The sequence below is a fragment of the Carassius carassius genome, chromosome 15, assembly GCF_963082965.1.
Source record: "Carassius carassius chromosome 15, fCarCar2.1, whole genome shotgun sequence".
Classification (NCBI taxonomy): domain Eukaryota; kingdom Metazoa; phylum Chordata; class Actinopteri; order Cypriniformes; family Cyprinidae; genus Carassius; species Carassius carassius.
In genome coordinates, this window is record NC_081769.1 from 22,586,092 (window position 1) to 22,604,091 (window position 18,000).

An 18,000-nucleotide genomic window follows, 5' to 3' on the forward strand; every position below is an offset into this window, starting at 1 on the left:
ACTGGAGGCAATCAGGTACTACATACTGGGGTGGAAATTTGTATTAATGACAGACCATGCACCACTGCAATGGATGGCCCAGAATAAGGAGAGCATTGGCAGAAATACTAGATGGTTTTTAAGTCTGCTAACCTTCAACTTCTCTGTTGTCCACAGGCCTGGACGATGCCATGGAAATGCTGATGCCCTCTCTCACAAGGATGTTCTCTTCACAGTGGCCTGCCAACCAAGAGCCTCAGAGCAGAGGAGGGGGTATGTGGCATCATGAGAGGGCATGTTCTAGAAGGCAGATACATTTCCCTAAGATGGCTGGAGCAAGATAGCTGTCTGTTAAGGACTACAAAACCCAAACTGCCTGAGAGTACAGCTGCAGATAATGATACCAGCAGCACTCTCTAAAAGAGGTTTTGAGAAACTGTTGGGGTGTGTGCATGGCGGCTGGAGAAAGGACACGTACCTCCGTGAAACAAAGACTAAGATACTGTACTTTTGAACTGAAGAGAATTAAGTTTTAAACCTTTTTTTTTTTTTGCTTTATTATTAAACACACCATACATACTGAAGAGAGTGTTGAAGTGGTGTTTACTGGGAACTTGCACAAACCAAAGATCCTGAACCTCTCATGCTGTCACAATATATATATATATATATATCTTCGGACAATGACACTAAAGAAAATATATCTTCGGACAATGACACTGAATTGTTTTGAAACTTTCGTTACATTCAAACGTTATCACAAAAGAAAATGTTTAGAAAGAAATTGCATATTGCAAGAGATATTGCGCTAATAAATATAGGATACTTTCATCAAATACATCTCTGTCACGATTACACATACTAATGAACATTTATCGAGTAGGCGACTTACCATAATTACAAGTGTAGTGCATCACTTGAAAGAGAAGTCCACCTGCTCGTTTAGAGTTCACTGCTCTTCAATAATTACTCTCGTTCAATACATCCGCTACTGTTCAATGTTTCCATCCTCTTTTATAATAGTTTTAATTATGATTACGTGGTAGAATAAAGTTTCTGTAACCCAAAAACTTTATTTAATCATTCTTTTTTTTTTAGCAGAGATGGTTAATGGGTTATTAAACTGAAAAGTTATGCCTGGGGAAGTTGTGGCCTAATGGTTAGAGAGTCGGCCTCATAATCCAAAGGTAGTGAGTTTGAGTCTCGTACTGGCGCTGAATGTACAGCGCTCACTCTAACTTCAATACCATGACCCGAGGTGCCATGGAGCAAGGCACCGAAACCCCAACTGCTCCCTGGGCGCTGCAGCATAAATGGCTGCCCACTTCTCCGGATGTGTGTTCACGGTGTGTGTGTGTGTGTGTGCACTTTGGATGGGTTTAATGCAGAGCATGAATTCCTAGTATGGGTCACCATACTTGGCTGTTTGTCACTTCACTTCTGTGTTTTTAACTTTGGTTATTTTAGATTTAACAGGTATCTTAGAAACTATAATCAGAACATCTGAACTGAACTCCTTTATTGCTCTTTAAAAAGACCAAGGTTGAACAACCAACAAGCCACTGCACCCATCATTGATGAGCACATGTTGTCTCCACACAGATGCAACACATGTGTAACAAGGTTTGATAAATACAGTGTGTTAGGGAGGAAAGGCCTTGCGTTGTGCTTTATTTGTTGTCAAAAGGAACATGAACACAAATGGTTCACACAGCCTTGAGCATTCAAGGATACACAAATACACGGGCATGACCACACGCTGTCTATTAACAGCCAGAACAGAGCTTTTCCGGTGCCACCAGAATAATGTCTCTGAGACATTCTATGTGAAGCAGAGGAAAATTTGATGTTTGATGAGAAAAACGGTAAGTAAATGTGACAAATATTGAATCATTTAACAAATTAGTTCATCCTGGTGATCGGTGTCTGGAAATCCAGCTGTTTTCAGATGATCTTACACTGTCTGAGAGTGGGCATGGGCTTGATATGGATGAATAGAAGTTTAATTGTCAGGAATGTGGGATTTTGTCGACCTGGGAGGTTTTAAGCGCTTGCTCTGTTCTTGTCTGGACCGGCCTTTCAAGTTCTAATTACGCTTGCCTTTGAGCTCACAACAGAAAAATGTACCGCAGTTTTAATGGTGGAAATACATGAATAATTAATGGATCAAACAAAACAAATTAAGTTGTTTTGTTTGATGTTTCTAATTGATTCTCAGTGTGAAATTTTGTTCAGTCATGTTCCAAGAGGTGTACATTGTAAGACTTTTCTTATAAGAAAAAATAAAACCATAAAGAGGATACTTTTTGTTGTTGTTTTATAATTGTGATACTTTAAAATATTCTTTAAATATTCAGTGGTGGAAAAGCAATGTAAAACATTATTAGAATCATGATGATAGAAAACCTGGTTCTTTTTCTTAGTTTGAACACCTCATGAATAGGACTGGATAGAAACATGACCTGCACTCAAACAACAAAATCATATGTTTTTGGATTATATGTCATATATTAGGTGAATATGATTTGTTTTTGTTTTATTTATACATTTTCAGAAGTGTTATATTTCTAAGGGAGTCAAGCCGATTATGTTCACACTATTGCTGATAACCAAAAAATGGCAAACTCTGCTGTTCTAAAAATTCTCTGTGTGTGTGTGTGTGTGTATTAATAATAATAAAATAATTTGTGTATTTAGGCATCATAAAATATATAATTTATATTAACAAAACAAATTAAATTTAATATTTATTAAAGATTAAATGTAACATTAAATGTGTTATTTAATTATTAGGAGTTGTTAAAAATTAACGTGAGTGCAGACTATACTGTGAAAAAGTTTGGGATCTTAAAGAGTTAGTTCACCCAATAATCAAAATTATGTCATTAATAACTCACCCTCATGTCATTCCAAACCCGTGAGACCTCAGTTTATCTTTGGAACACAGTTTAAGATATTTTAGATTTAGTCCGAGAGCTCTTTGTCCCTCCATTGAAGCTGTGTGTACGGTATACTGTCCTTGTCCAGAAAGGTAAGAAAAAAATCATCAAAGTAGTCCATGTGACATCAGAGGGTCAGTTAGAATTTTATGAAGCATCAAAAATACATTTTGGTCCAAAAATAGCAAAAACTACGACTTTATTCATCATTGTCTTCTCTTCCGTGTCTGTTGTGAGCGAGTTCAAAACTCTGCAGTGTAGTGATATCCGGTTCGAAAACGAATCACTCTATGTAACCGGATCTTCTTGAACCTGTTCACCAAATCGAACTGAATCGTTTGAAACAGTTCGCGTCCCAATAACCATTAATCCGCAAATGACTTAAGCTGTTAACTTTTTTAATGTGGTCGACACTCCCTCTGAATTCAAACAAACCAATATCCCAGAGTAATTCATTTACTCAAACAGTTCACTTACTGAACTGCTGTGAAGAGAGAACTGAAGATGAACACCAAGCCGAGCCAGATAATGACTCGTTCACGAGTCAAGAACCGGTTGAATTGGAGACACGAACCGTTTCAAACGATTCAGTTCGATTTGGTGAACTGGTTCAAAAAGATCCGTTTACTTGGAATGATTCGTTCGGAAACCGGATATCACTAGTTCACTAGAGTTTTGAACTCTCTCTCACCACAGACCCGGAAGAGAAGACAATGCTGAATAATATTTTTGGACCAAAATGTATTTTCGATGCTTCAACAAATTCTAACTGACCCTCTGATGTCACATGGACTACTATCAAGATGATTTTCTTACCTTTCTGGACATGGACAGACCGTTCACACAGTTTCAATGGAGGGACTGAGAGCTCTCGGACTAAATCTAAAATATCTTAAACTGTGTTCCAAAGATAAACGGAGGTCTCACGGGTTTGGAACGACATGAGGGTGAGTTATTAATGACATAATTTTGATTATTGGGTGAACTAACCCTTTAATGATTTTGAAACTTTTACTTTAGTATCATTGAGATACTAGTTTTTAATGATATCTTCAATTATTTTAGTTTTTAGATTTTTAGGTTTAATTTAAGTTTCAGTACTTAGGTTGTGTGTTTTGTTATATTAATTAGTTTGTACTGCTTTTATTCATTTTTATTACTGTTGTTATTTTTTAGTACAACCCGAATTCCGGAAAAGTTGGGACGTTTTTTAAATTTTAATAAAATGAAAACTAAAAGACTTTCAAATCACATGAGCCAATATTTTATTCACAATAGATCATAGATAACATAGCAAATGTTTAAACTGAGAAAGTTTACAATTTTATGCACAAAATGAGCTCATTTCAATTTTGATTTCTGCTACAGGTCTCAAAATAGTTGGGACGGGGCATGTTTACCATGGTGTAGCATCTCCTTTTCTTTTCAAAACAGTTTGAAGACATCTGGGCATTGAGGCTATGAGTTGCTGGAGTTTTGCTGTTGGAATTTGGTCCCATTCTTGCCTTATATAGATTTCCAGCTGCTGAAGAGTTCGTGGTCGTCTTTGACGTATTTTTCATTTAATGATGCGCCAAATGTTCTCTATAGGTGAAAGATCTGGACTGCAGGCAGGCCAGGTTAGCACCCAGACTCTTCTATGACGAAGCCATGCTGTTGTTATAGCTGCAGTATGTGGTTTTGCATTGTCCTGCTGAAATAAACAAGGCCTTCCCTGAAATAGACGTTGTTTGGAGGGAAGCATATGTTGCTCTAAAACCTTTATATACCTTTCAGCATTCACAGAGCCTTCCAAAACATGCAAGCTGCCCATACCCGTATGCACTTATGCACCCCCATACCATCAGAGATGCTGGCTTTTGAACTGAACGCTGATAACATGCTGGAAGGTCTCCCTCCTCTTTAGCCCGGAGGACACGGCGTCCGTGATTTCCAACAAGAATGTCAAATTTGGACTCGTCTGACCATTAAACACTATTCCACTTTGAAATAGTCCATTTTAAATGAGCCTTGGCCCACAGGACACGACGGCGCTTCTGGACCATGTTCACATATGGCTTCCTTTTTGCATGATAGAGCTTTAGTTGGCATCTGCTGATGGCACGGCGGATTGTGTTTACCGACAGTGGTTTCTGAAAGTATTCCTGGGCCCATTTAGTAATGTCATTGACACAATCATGCCGATGAGTGATGCAGTGTCGTCTGAGAGCCCGAAGACCACGGGCATCCAATAAAGGTCTCCGGCCTTGTCCCTTACGCACAGAGATTTCTCCAGTTTCTCTGAATCTTTTGATGATGTTATGCACTGTAGATGATGAGATTTGCAAAGCCTTTGCAATTTGACGTTGAGGAACATTCTTTTTAAAGTTTTCCACAAATTTTTTACGCAGTCTTTCACAGATTGGAGAGCCTCTGCCCATCTTTACTTCTGAGAGACTCTGCTTCTCTAAGACAAAGCTTTTATAGCTAATCATGTTACAGACCTGATATCAATTAACTTAATTAATCACTAGATGTTCTCCCAGCTGAATCTTTTCAAAACTGCTTGCTTTTTTAGCCATTTGTTGCCCCCGTGCCAACTTTTTTGAGACCTGTAGCAGGCATTAAATTTTAAATGAGCTAATTAAGTGGATAAAAGTGTAAACTTTCTCAGCTTAAACATTTGCTACGTTATCTATGTTCTATTGTGAATAAAATATTGGCTAATGTGATTTGAAATTCCTTTAGTTTTCATTTTATTGAAAATGTAAAAAACGTCCCAACTTTTCCGGAATTCGGGTTGTACATGAAGTTAAACTAAATAAAAATTGAGCATTTACAGCTCGCTGAAATAACACAATTTTGCGTTTTTATATTTAAAACATGTTCATTTTATTTCTGTTATTAAAACTTCAATAACTATGCTATTTTGAAATTAGTGTTTATTGCATCAAGGCTACATTTATTTGATCAGAAATACAGTACTGCTTCAAAAGCAGTAATATTTTTGGAATGCTATTACAATTGAAATAATTGTTTTATATTTTAATATGAGATGATGCCAATGTGTGTGTTTGGTTTTGTTGTTATTTTGTTTCCCTTTTTTAACTTCAACACATTTCCACATTAATATATGTTAAATTTATAAATTTTTATATATATTTGTATATTTTAAATTAGAATTTTCAACAGCCATTACTTAAGAAACATGTTCAAGAAACATTTCTTAATATTAGAATTGCCGAAAATAGAACTGTGATACTTTTATTGATTGATTGGTTGATTGATTGATGTCCATTGAAATAGAAAGTTCAAAAGAACAGCATTTTTTTGAAAATCAAAAGCTCCCTTACTGTCTCTTTTGATCAATTTAATGTATCTTTGCTGAATAAAAATTGACCAAAAAGATTAACAAGTTATACCCATTGTATCTAACAATAATAAAAATGTTTCCTCCAGGTCATTTCACATCAGATCTTCAGCTGATCTACAATCCAACAACCAAGTGTGCTCCATCAATCATGAACTCGAGCACTGAAACTCTATCCACACACCCCACAGACTGCGCTGAGGTCCAGGTCCCCAGTCAGGTGTTCATGGCCATCGCTGTGGCCAGTCTGAGCGAGAACATCTTGGTGATCCTAGCCGTCATCAAGAACAGGAACCTTCACTCTCCTATGTACTGCTTCATCTGCAACCTGGCCGTGTTTAACACCATCTCCAGCCTCTGCAAGTCTTTGGAGACCATCCTGCTGCTGTTTAAAGAGGCCGGACACCTGAACGGTCATTTTGAGCTAAATATAGACGACATCATGGACTCTCTACTCTGCATGTGCTTCCTGGGCTCCATCTTCAGCATCCTCACCATAGCCGTGGACCGATACATCAGCATATTCCACGCTCTACGCTATCACACGCTCATGACCATGCGTCGCGTGGTGGTAACGTTGTCCACCATCTGGGTGTTCTGTGGCACCAGCGGAGTGCTCATGATCGGGTTCTCCAATGCTGCTACGGTGAAAATCTTCTTCGTTGTGCTCTTCTTCACAGCTCTGCTCCTCATCCTCTTGCTCTACGTTCATATGTTTCTATTAGCGCGCCACCATGCCAACAGGATCGCATCTATGCCAGGACTTCACGCACGCCAGAGACAAAGTGGCTTGAGGGGGGCGCTGACACTAACCATCTTGATTGGGGTGTTTGTGGCCTGCTGGGCTCCTTTCTCTCTTCATCTGCTGATTTCGATGATTTGCCCAGAGAACCCCTACTGTGAGTGCTACCGCTCACTCTTCCAGCTGCATGTACTGCTACTGGTGAGTCACGCAGTCATTGAGCCAGCCATTTATGCTTTCCGTAGCACGGAGCTGCGCAACACCTACAAGAAAGTGTTCCTGTGTTCAGCTTCAAGGATATTTAAAGAATGTGTCTGAGGCGCGTGTCCCAGCAATACATGCTTCACACTGCTGAAGGATAAAAAAAAGTCTACAGAACTGCTACTTTTTCAAATGGAAATGAAAGACGTTACCGATAAGATATTGAAAGACCACAACAATATGTATTTAAAACAAACTGTGCCATAACACTCATTCTCTGTTGAGTTAATGCATTAACCTAGGTAGAAGTACGGTAACAAATATTTATTACACCAGTGTTCATTTGTGAATTGGTTATCAATTGTTTTATAATACATTAACCTGATCATTCATAATTCAACTTGTTAAAATGTATTAGTCTATGAGTATAACATGTTTGGTAACACTTCATAATATCTGTTAATATTAGTTAAATGTATTAGTTTAAACAAACCAACATAACAAAAAATACTTCTAAAATCATTTTTAATTTTAGTTAATGTATAAATATACCAGTATATTATTAAAATCGAGTTTAAAATTAGTTTTAAAACTTTGAATTCTTTTTTTATATTTTGTTTCCATTTTAGGTTTAAAGTTTAGGTAATTTAGTTTTGCCTTTCAATTTTATTATTTTTTTATTTTTTGGTACAGTTTTTATTTATTTTTATTATTTTAAAAAACAGTTCCAGTTTTAGTTTTAGGTACCTGAAGTTAAACTAAATAAAAACTGAAATGATGTTTGATCAATTTAATGCATACATCCTTGCTGAATAAAAGTAGTGCAATGAAGTAAAAAAACAAACAAAAAAAAACTAAACAAAATAAAAAATAAAAACAGAGCCTTTTTCATTTTTAGTTCATGAGTGTTAGTGCATTAACGAAAGCTAATAAATTAAATATTATCATAAGTGTTACAAAATCTTTTTGTATATAGGAAATTATATATTTGTCCAACAAGTATAGCTCTTTAAAAGGCCTGTCACTTTTGAGATAGAATACTTCATAGCAATCATAGTATACCCATACAATCTTTACGAAGAAGAATTACCAGATGGTTATTAATTGCAATTAAAAATCAGAAGACTAGACAAAATATGTCAACCATTTATAGGCGCATGCATATATTACATTCATTGCACATTTGCATAACACACAATTATAGATGGAATCTTTTATCTCACAGTGATACAAAATAATATTCTGCTTACTTGACAATGAAATATATTAATCAATTTAATTTATTTAAACACATATTTTGACATATACATTGTACATATATTGTAAGACTTTTATGGTTTCCCAGATGCACTACATTATTATTTACAACAGTTTGTATGTTTCTATACTGTTTCTATCCCACATACACGTATAATGTTTGTGTAATTATGTTTTAGTTTGTAATGTCTACTTATGGTTGTGTTTCTGTCCTCTGTGGGGGGGGGGGTTCATAAAAAAGAAAATATCTGAAAATGAACACATATCTATTCTACAGATTAATATTAAAGCTGTATTTGTGCACAAAATGCATTGACCTGACAACCGTCCCCTTCTAAGGAAGATGTAATTCTTATAAATATATACATAACAATGTCACATTATGAACACTTCAGTACTTTACAAAAACACAACATAAAACATCCACTGCAACATTAAAACATTTCACATGATGAGGTTCTGTACATGGAAAAGCTTGTACAAATAATATATACTGTTCCTTATTAAAGGGTTCAGGCTCTTTACCTTCGACCCCTCCTCCACTGCAATTATGCATCGATCCATCCATCAATACATCTATACACACATTCATCCATCAGTTCATCCTTAAAGGTTCTTCCAGGAATCCTGCTCAATATTTACTGACCAGGTTCCAGAGGCTTCGTAGTCCGTCACAGCAGAAGATCTCTTTAAAGGTCTTTCTCATCTCTTGGCTCCTGAGCGCATAGATCAGTGGGTCAATCACAGAGTTACACATGATGAGTATCAGGTACATGTTAAAGTGTGACATGAAGCAGATGCAGTAAATGTTCCGTGGGCAGGAGATCATGAGGATGAGATGGAGAAAAAATGGTGCCCAGCACACGATAAAGATGCCCAGTAGTATGGTGAGGGTGACGGCACCCTTCACGCTAGCTCTCTGCCTGATGCTTGCATTATAGCCAGGCAATGCCGCCATGCGTTTGACATGCGAACGGGCCAGCAGGAACATGTGACTGTAGAGCGACGCCATCAGCAACAGCATAGCAAAGAACATGGCCACCAGGCACACCACCACAGGCTTCGTGTCAGAGTAGATGATGAAGATGATCCCACAACCTGTGGAGAAGATCCAGATGCTGCCGATGAGAATCCCAGCTCGCCATACGGTCATTATATTATGATAACGCAGAGCATAGAAGATAGTCACGTAGCGATCCACTGCGATCGCTAACAGGCTCCACATAGATGCCACCACGGAGATACAGATGAGAGAATCGAAAATGTTATCCATCTGACGGATGAAGTGATCCTCAATCACCAAGCTCCTGTTTGCCAGGAGGTGGATGACTATTGTTTCCCATGCGTTGGACACACTCACTAACATGTCGGCCACTGCTAGACTGCAGACGAAGAAGTACATGGGCGAGTGGAGGTTCTTGTTCTTCACAATGGCAAGGATGACCAGGATGTTTTCAAGCAGGCTGATGAGGCCCAGTGTAAGGAAGACCTCAGGTGCAATGTTTACCTGCTCACAGGCGGCTGGAGAACCCGACTTGGACCTGCTTGACTCATTGCTGTGGTTTGTGTGACTGAAAGACAAGTTCGGAAGAAGTGTGGGCCACTCTGAGGAGTTCATGTCCTGATGTACTGAATGGCTGCTCACGGTTTGTTGGCAGGTGGTGTTAGATAGATGATGCTGCTGTAAAGAAAGAGAGTTGTTGTGAGAAATGTCCAGAAGTATTGCAAGCAACATCTGATGTTTTTACAGTAAAAACTGTTTACAGGATAGAGATAAATTACACAATAAAACTTTGACGTTTATTTACTTTTCTGCTTAGTAATAATGAGATTGAATTACTTTAGAAAGATAGAATGCTAAATAATATTCAAGAAATATAAAAACAGATATTCAAAACATATTCAATAATACTACACCAAATAATAATAAAAGATATGTGCATGCACACATATACATATGCATCCGTTGATACATACACAAATGTGCATTCATTCATACACACACATACAATAAAAATACATGTGCAATTGCAAAAAGCACCCTAAATATCCACATTATATTCATAAAATATTTCATACAACAAACTCATGAAAACAAACTATCATAGTCTCGATATCTGACATACAAAACAAGAGGCTTCCCACTGGAAATGAACTAAATCTCACAATTCTGACTTTATTTCTAGAAATTGAAAGTTCATATTTCACAATTTTGAGTTAACTTCTCGCAATTCTAACTTTTTCTCAGAATTGTTAGTCTATAGCTTGCAATTCTGATTTTCTGTTTTACAATACTGACTTTAGTTCTCCAAATTTTGGTTTTATATCTCACAATTTTGCTAGTTACCCAGCTGGCAATTGATATTGAAAAGACGTCAAAATTGACAAAGAAATAAAATAAAATAAAAACAGGTCAAATATGCAAATCAAAATAACATCAAAATCTTGACATGGCATTTATTTGATGTAAGTTGAACGTCAAACATATTGGGCTACCTTACACATTAAAACAATTTCAGTTTGGGAATAACGTCCTGTTTTCACCTAGTTACCACTGGAAGAAATTGCCATCCAAACTGAATTTAAACTGAGTTTTGATCTCAAGGTGCCTGCTGGGTAATGCCCCACATTTCTTCAAGTTCTCAAAATCTCAAAATTCTGAGTTTTTCTCAGATTTCTTAATTACATGTCACATAATTTTGATATGTTAATTTAAAATTGTTAAATATAAATTTGAAATTCTGAGGAAGTCAGAATTGTGAGGTAAAAAATGGCAATGATCTTTTTATTTAAAATGTAAAAAAATTTAATTATGAGGCAGAAACATTTCCAGCCTGCAACACTGTTTTTTTTTTAACTGTTTATGAAAACGGATTTCTTATTTCTTATAGACTTATTTCAGTGATATCTTTGAGGCAGCAGGATCTTTTCTGCATACCTTTGCATAAATAATAATCACTTACAGAACCTTACCAACACATTGAACACGCAGCATCTTTACTGACAGAAATGTTTGCTCTAAACACTGAGAAAAGAAAACATTAAGACCTTCCTAGGGAACCTAGGAAATCCCTCAGATATGGTGGATCGGGCCAATCACTGCTATTCATCACTTTGCACTTACATGACAAGAGGTAGGTACAATGGAGGTCAGCACAGAGTCAAGAACACGATGAATACTGTATGTCCTGCTGTGCTGAGGTGGAATATATGTAAACATGCTTCCTATTAATACTTTTGCTGCCATAACCATTTAGAGCCGATGGCAGACCCCACTGTTTAGGGGGTTCTCACATTAATTTAACAGATTTTTCCTGGAAGGATTCTCATCGTAAATGAGCAGTCAACATGCAAGACTGGCCATGCAATTGCTTTACTGGAAGTCACACAACCTGGCAACCTACAGGTCTGCAGCTCATTACCACAAATTAATTTCAGTCACCTCCCAGTCAAATTGACGTCAAATATGAAAAAAAAAAAAAAAAAGCTGAGGTAAAAAATTTGGCATGACGTTTATTTGAGGTTAATTGAACACCAAACAAATTGTTCTACATATACATTAAACAGATTTCTGTGTGTGATTACACCACTAGAAACTTCTATCCAAACGTTTACTGCATCTTGATGGAGTCTTAATATTTGATGTCAAATTAATATTAAGGAAATTAACTGAGTAATGAAAACATACAGTACTTTGCTCATAATGACACCAGTCAATCTGGTACATAAAAAATATATGTATCCCTGAAATGTTCCAGGTATTTGCCTCAAAATAGTTACAGAAGCCTAAGCGGAAATGTCATTCTCCTCTCAGTTGTTTAAATGGGAAATTCGTTTGAAGGGTTATTTATAGAATTTTGAAACACCCATTTTTAGGTGTCTATAGAATGAAAATGCTTGATCAAACAATTTCTGTAAGGCACAATCAATATTAGCCTATATGAGGATATTTATTTATTTATTTATTTATTGAGATTATGTTTGGTCAAGGACTAGACTTTGACTACATCAATGAAGCATCTTTATGAAGTACTGAGGCTATTGCAAGACATATTCTAAGCTACAACATAGAAAATAATATTATTCACCAACCATGCTGTATCTGGAAGGAGCTGCAGAAAATACCTTAATATGATGAAATGTTAGAGAAACTAATACAGGCATCCCACATTCAGCCCACCTGATGAGCTAAACACATCACTTTATCCAAGAAGGTTATGCTTGTTTGTAAAAAGTGAACCAAACTGAAAAAATTTTATATTCAGCAATAAGTTGAATAAGATCTGTTTGTTGCTTTGTTTCTCAGTGTTTTTTACTGAGCATCTTATCACATCTTTTCATTAAAATCCCCTTCATCTTAAAATTAAGCTTTTTAAAATCTCCTCTAAACACACATTGTTGTTAATCTTTTTAAACCATGAAATCACAGCTTATTGGACTCAAAACCGTGGGTGCGTCATGGGTATATACCCAACAGTCCTACAAGTGACATTGAATTTAAAGTGCTTTGGTGGCATTAAAGTCACTAGTTGTTTTCATTATCTGATAGGTGTTTATTGATTATTGCACCCCTTCATGTCAGTAACTGGTCTAAAATAGAAACGGACAAACCGACACACATGCACACGCACATGTATATACACACACAAAAAGAAAAGGAACATAAATGAGACAGAAATCATCCATCTCTCAACCATCTTTGACTCTAGATGTCTCTATTTCAGGTTGTCAGACGTGACACTGAACATTAGGTCAGAAGTCACATCCTTTGGGGAGCTTGTTATGAAAAACTGACTCAGTGTGAGCAGCGCTCATTCTGACAGATTGATTCTTAGCATTATCCCTATAGCTGCTTTAAGCATCAACAGTTACTTTATTCCCTCAGAAAGAGAACATATTTATAAAGATATGAAAAATACACCCACACAATCAATAAAATATATATACATAGATATATAGCACGCACATTCGAGAGAGAAAAGATAGATAGACAGAATTTGTTGTCAATATAATTAATTCATCAGAGGGCTGGGTCTTGACCTTAACTAAATTCAAAGACATTACTCACAAGCCCAGTGAGAGAGCACCAATATTCAGGAGACGTCTGCCTTTGTATTCGATAAACCACTCTTACTGAGTGGATTTGTCAAACACAGTGGAATAACACTCCTAATGCTCTATGACAGCTGATTTGGATTATAAAAAGCTGCCTCAAGGTGAGTTAAATTTTGATAAGGATATAAGTGGTGTTATAAATCGCAGGCTGTTGCAGCCCCCGTCCCCCGACATAACTCTCACAAGCAGGTGTGTGCAGTTCAACACCTCGGGAATAAACTAAAAGTGATTTTTAAACGATTTGCACAGAATTCCCTTGGAAGTATGCAGCTATTATTCATTCAGTTAGGTTAGGCTATAAAGTTAACAGACTGCACATATTAGTCTCTTGAATTGTTGTTGAGGTAAGAACAATTGTTGCAAGTAATGACAGTATGTGCAGTTAATCAAAATCAGTCAAAACATAAAATCTACATAATAGTAACAGAAAGAACAAAAACAACTACAGCAATATATACCGTATGAAGTGAAATTAAATAGATAAAGCAATACAACAAATGAAACGACAAAATAATAAGTAAAAAGGCTATAGCAAGTAAAATTAGTATTATGATACCTCCAAGAAAAAAAGAGAGAGAAGTAAAAAGCTAAAGAAAATGTACTCACATTGCTAAGCATTGCTGGACGTGGTTAATGCAAGAGCTGTGTAGACTGCTGTAGAATATCTGAGCGCGCGCTCACATCACAACGCGCTCCACCCCCGCGCCGCGCGGAGTCGTGCTCTGACCAGCATTACCGAGCATCTTAAATCTTGACCTTAAGGATATTTTAGTCCCTAGTCATGTCAGTGCTCAACAAAGAGGGTACTAAAATAAATCAGTTTATGTAATATTGACAGTAGGTTATACGCTGCATTAAATCTGGAACATGGACTGTTCAAATATTAACAAACACTCCTCATGTTCGTTTACATGTTTCATACAGGATGTTGGCTGTTTGAAACAAATACCGCTATAAGAGAGCATTTTGATTGTATTATTTGAATAAATGGCAGCACCGGAACACCTGGGCACTTCCTGTCTGCTTAGCAGGTTGAGTTGATGTCCAGAACTTATTATGTGAGCTCAGTGGAGCATTTCAAAACTCAAAACAGGAAAATGATCTCCAAAGGAGTTGATTAAGAGAAAAGCAGAACGAAGTGCCCTCAGTTCAGAGGGAAGAAAAACATGGACACAAACACCCATATTCTTGTACTTTCCATGAATAGGTTACAGGAGTTGTATTTATATTTTGAAAGCCTTAGTGGCACAAATCCAATGGTTTTTATAGTAAGACTATTAGACTTAAACTATTATCTTAACCTAGCATGAAAAGTACAAGGAATATGCCCATATTTTCATTTTGATAATGTAAAACAGGTATATAAACCCAACTTGAGATGTCTATCAGTTTGAGATGTCACTTGAGATGTCTCACCAAGAAGGAGAGTGATGGGGTGTTGCGCCAGATGACCTGGCCTCCACAGTCGCCGGACCTGAACCCAATTGAGATGGTTTAGGGGTGAGCTGGACCGCAGACAGAAGGCAAAAGGGCCAACAAGTGCTAAGCATCTCTCGGGGAACTCCTTCAAGACTGTTGGAAGACCATTTCAGGTGACTACCTCTTGAAGCTCATCAAGAGAAAGCCAAGAGTGTGCAAATCAGTAATCAAAGGTGGCTACTTTGAAGAACCTAGAATATGACATATTTTCAGTTGTTTCACACTTTTTTGTTATGTATATAATTCCACATGTGTTAATTCATAGTTTTGATGCCTTCAGTGTGAATCTACAATTTTCATAGTCATGAAAATAAAGAAAACTCTTTGAATGAGAAGGTGTGTCCAAACTTTTGGTCTGTACTGTATATATACACACCATGCATGTTTAGGACAGATACTGTATATTGGATTTAGATGAGAAATACTTTTTAAGTGCGTCCCACCGGCACATAGCAAAACTATATATTCCACATCGGGGCAAGAACCTTTTCATCATAACTCACTCAAAATACCTGTTAGATGCAGCCTAGCAGAAATAACATGAGAAAGGGAAAATATGTAATGAAGCAAAATGAGAATTAATCTCAAGGTCAAATGTATGAAGTACATTTTTATTTAACTACAATTTAGTTAAAATCATTAATCTCTTAGCATACATGGCCACCCACCTCCACATCACTCCGTCACCCTCATCAATCTGTACATGAACATTTTGAATCATCTGTCTGTGTATCTGAGTGTATTTCATCTTTGTGTAACTGAGGCAAGTGGTTTTGTCTTTTCATGCCTGTTTTACCCAAACTTGTAAGCTTAGGTGTGTATAGCTAAATAGCCAAATCACTTGCAGATGCAGTTTACCAGTTACAAGAAGAAGAAGAAGAAGAAGAAGAAGCAGAACTTTCACAGATGAATTTTATATTTTGGTTTATCTCCAACTCTCACATGGAGCTCATGTCTCTGTCTGACATGCATAATTTCTCATTTTCTCAGGCAGGTTTGTAAAAGCTCGTTCACACTACGCTTTTGAACATGCCACAAGACAGATCAGACTTAGGTCAATGCACTTCTAAGAAAGACAAAGGTCTAAGTGTCAATAACCCTGCAGTAAGGACTATCTGCTTCAAAATTTCCTCTTTGCCAACCAATCAACAAAGTTTGAACACAGTGTAATGAGGACTGGTTTGACCTGAATTAAGTTCTTCAACCAATCACTATTGACGTTTTATGCCTAATTTGATGTATATATTATATTTCATCCAGCAGTGTTTATTTAGTACTTTCTCATCTCACATCCAAAATCAGCAGTTGTATGCTACTTGAATATAAATAGCCATTTGATTGTATAATCACTCTCATTCATTTCATATGGTATTTGATCAATTCATATGACATATTTCACATAGTGATCCCTTTAAAGTGACCACCCAGAGCTGTTGCTTAGTAACCCTACTCATCCACATAAGAATGTTTTAATCGGCTTATAAATAGTCAGTTAATATTCCTAGTAGTGAGTCTCTTCATGTCTCGTTCCACACTTATGGTCATACTGGTCATGTGATATCGATCATGAGATGTGATTTGAGGCCCCCAGGCTAAAAGAGAAAGTTAGGGAACACTAAGGGATTTGAACAGCTCTGTGTATGGATATGTGCCCTGTAAGGGTGGCACGGTTCGCTGAAAAAAATCCGGACCGCGGTTCAACTTAAATCTCACAAAGCATCTGTATGGTTTGCTGGTTTGCTATAAATAGCACGTAAAACAAACAGGGTTCAACTAATATATGTTTCTGTTGATGGATGCGCATTCTGGATTCCCAGACATTGCAACAATAGCGATGAAAAAAAAAAAAAAAACCTTGACAAACCATTCACTCTTGATCAATGTGAATTACTGCTGGAATGTGAGCAGTCATTTATTCCGTCATCACCCGGGTGCTGATAGCGCGCGCGCTCAGATGAGACCTGAACAGCACACGTTAATATGTGTTTTAAATAAACCAATTTACGCGTTGTCAGTTTAAACATTAAAGAGCCAAAGGACGCGAGCTCGCGCGCGCGCGGTGAGAAGATTTGTGCATACGCGCAAACCCGCGCCTCAGAATGCGCGCAAATATTAAGCTCTCTCTGAAGTATTGTGTTTAAATGGACAAATTCACACAAAAATTATGTAAAAATAACCGTCTTGGTAAGTATCCTACAGCAGACATAGCGGGCTGAACGTAGGCCTGCTGTATCAGTGCATTCTCTTAAAGTGACAGTCTCTATATTAATAGAAACAGCAACAACAAAGATTTAATCACTGCTCTTGATTAAAAAGCTTTTATAACTTTAATAAAGAATAATATTTAATTTATAGAGTCCAATATGCAATGCTGTTTTACATTTGATTACTTTATTCAATTTCTGTACTTAAAAACTTATGCTAGACCTACCTAAAAAAAAAAAAAAAAAAACTGAAAATCACTGTTTATTGTTTGTATCTTTATTATATTTATTTGTGTTGTTGCTTGTAGTTGGATAGAATATTCTTCTTATTATTTTATTAGAAAGTAGTTTAGTATAGAAATAATAGTATAGTTTTTCCATAAACATAGGGCATACCGAACTGTACCGAAAACCGTGACTCTAAAACCGTGAAACAAACCGAACGGTGAAAAAGTTGAACCGTGCCACCCCTAGTGCCCTGATATTTTCAAGTCAAGCTGAATGTATGATGACATTTTATGAAACTGCCATTATCAGTTTTTTTAGGTTTCCACTGTTTGTCTAATCCTCTTATGTTTCTTTGAATTTATAGTTTTATGATTTGACTCAGGGGACAACTATATATTAACTGACAAGATGATAAGAAGACTTTTTAATTAACTTGTTTGTATAATGAAAAAAATCAAAGGAAGATAAAAGCCAGTGGGAGGGATGCCCATGTTGTTGATTCATTTG

General features: G+C 36.7%; 2 protein-coding genes across 2 annotated transcripts; one reads left to right on the forward strand and one right to left on the reverse strand.

Annotated features, from left to right (window-relative positions):
• The first annotated feature begins 1,757 nt into the window (after positions 1-1,757).
• mc2r (melanocortin 2 receptor) lies at positions 1,758-7,410 on the forward strand. Its single transcript, XM_059567069.1, has 2 exons — positions 1,758-1,844; positions 6,357-7,410. The coding sequence occupies exons 1-2, from the start codon at positions 1,826-1,828 to the stop codon at positions 7,325-7,327; spliced, it is 990 nt and encodes a 329-aa protein (XP_059423052.1). The 5' UTR covers positions 1,758-1,825; the 3' UTR covers positions 7,328-7,410.
• Positions 7,411-8,472: 1,062 nt separating this feature from the next.
• mc5rb (melanocortin 5b receptor) lies at positions 8,473-14,285 on the reverse strand. Its single transcript, XM_059567068.1, has 2 exons — positions 14,189-14,285; positions 8,473-10,148 (listed from the first exon to the last, which is right to left on the reverse strand). The coding sequence occupies exons 1-2, from the start codon at positions 14,198-14,200 to the stop codon at positions 9,099-9,101; spliced, it is 1,062 nt and encodes a 353-aa protein (XP_059423051.1). The 5' UTR covers positions 14,201-14,285; the 3' UTR covers positions 8,473-9,098.
• Positions 14,286-18,000: the final 3,715 nt, after the last annotated feature.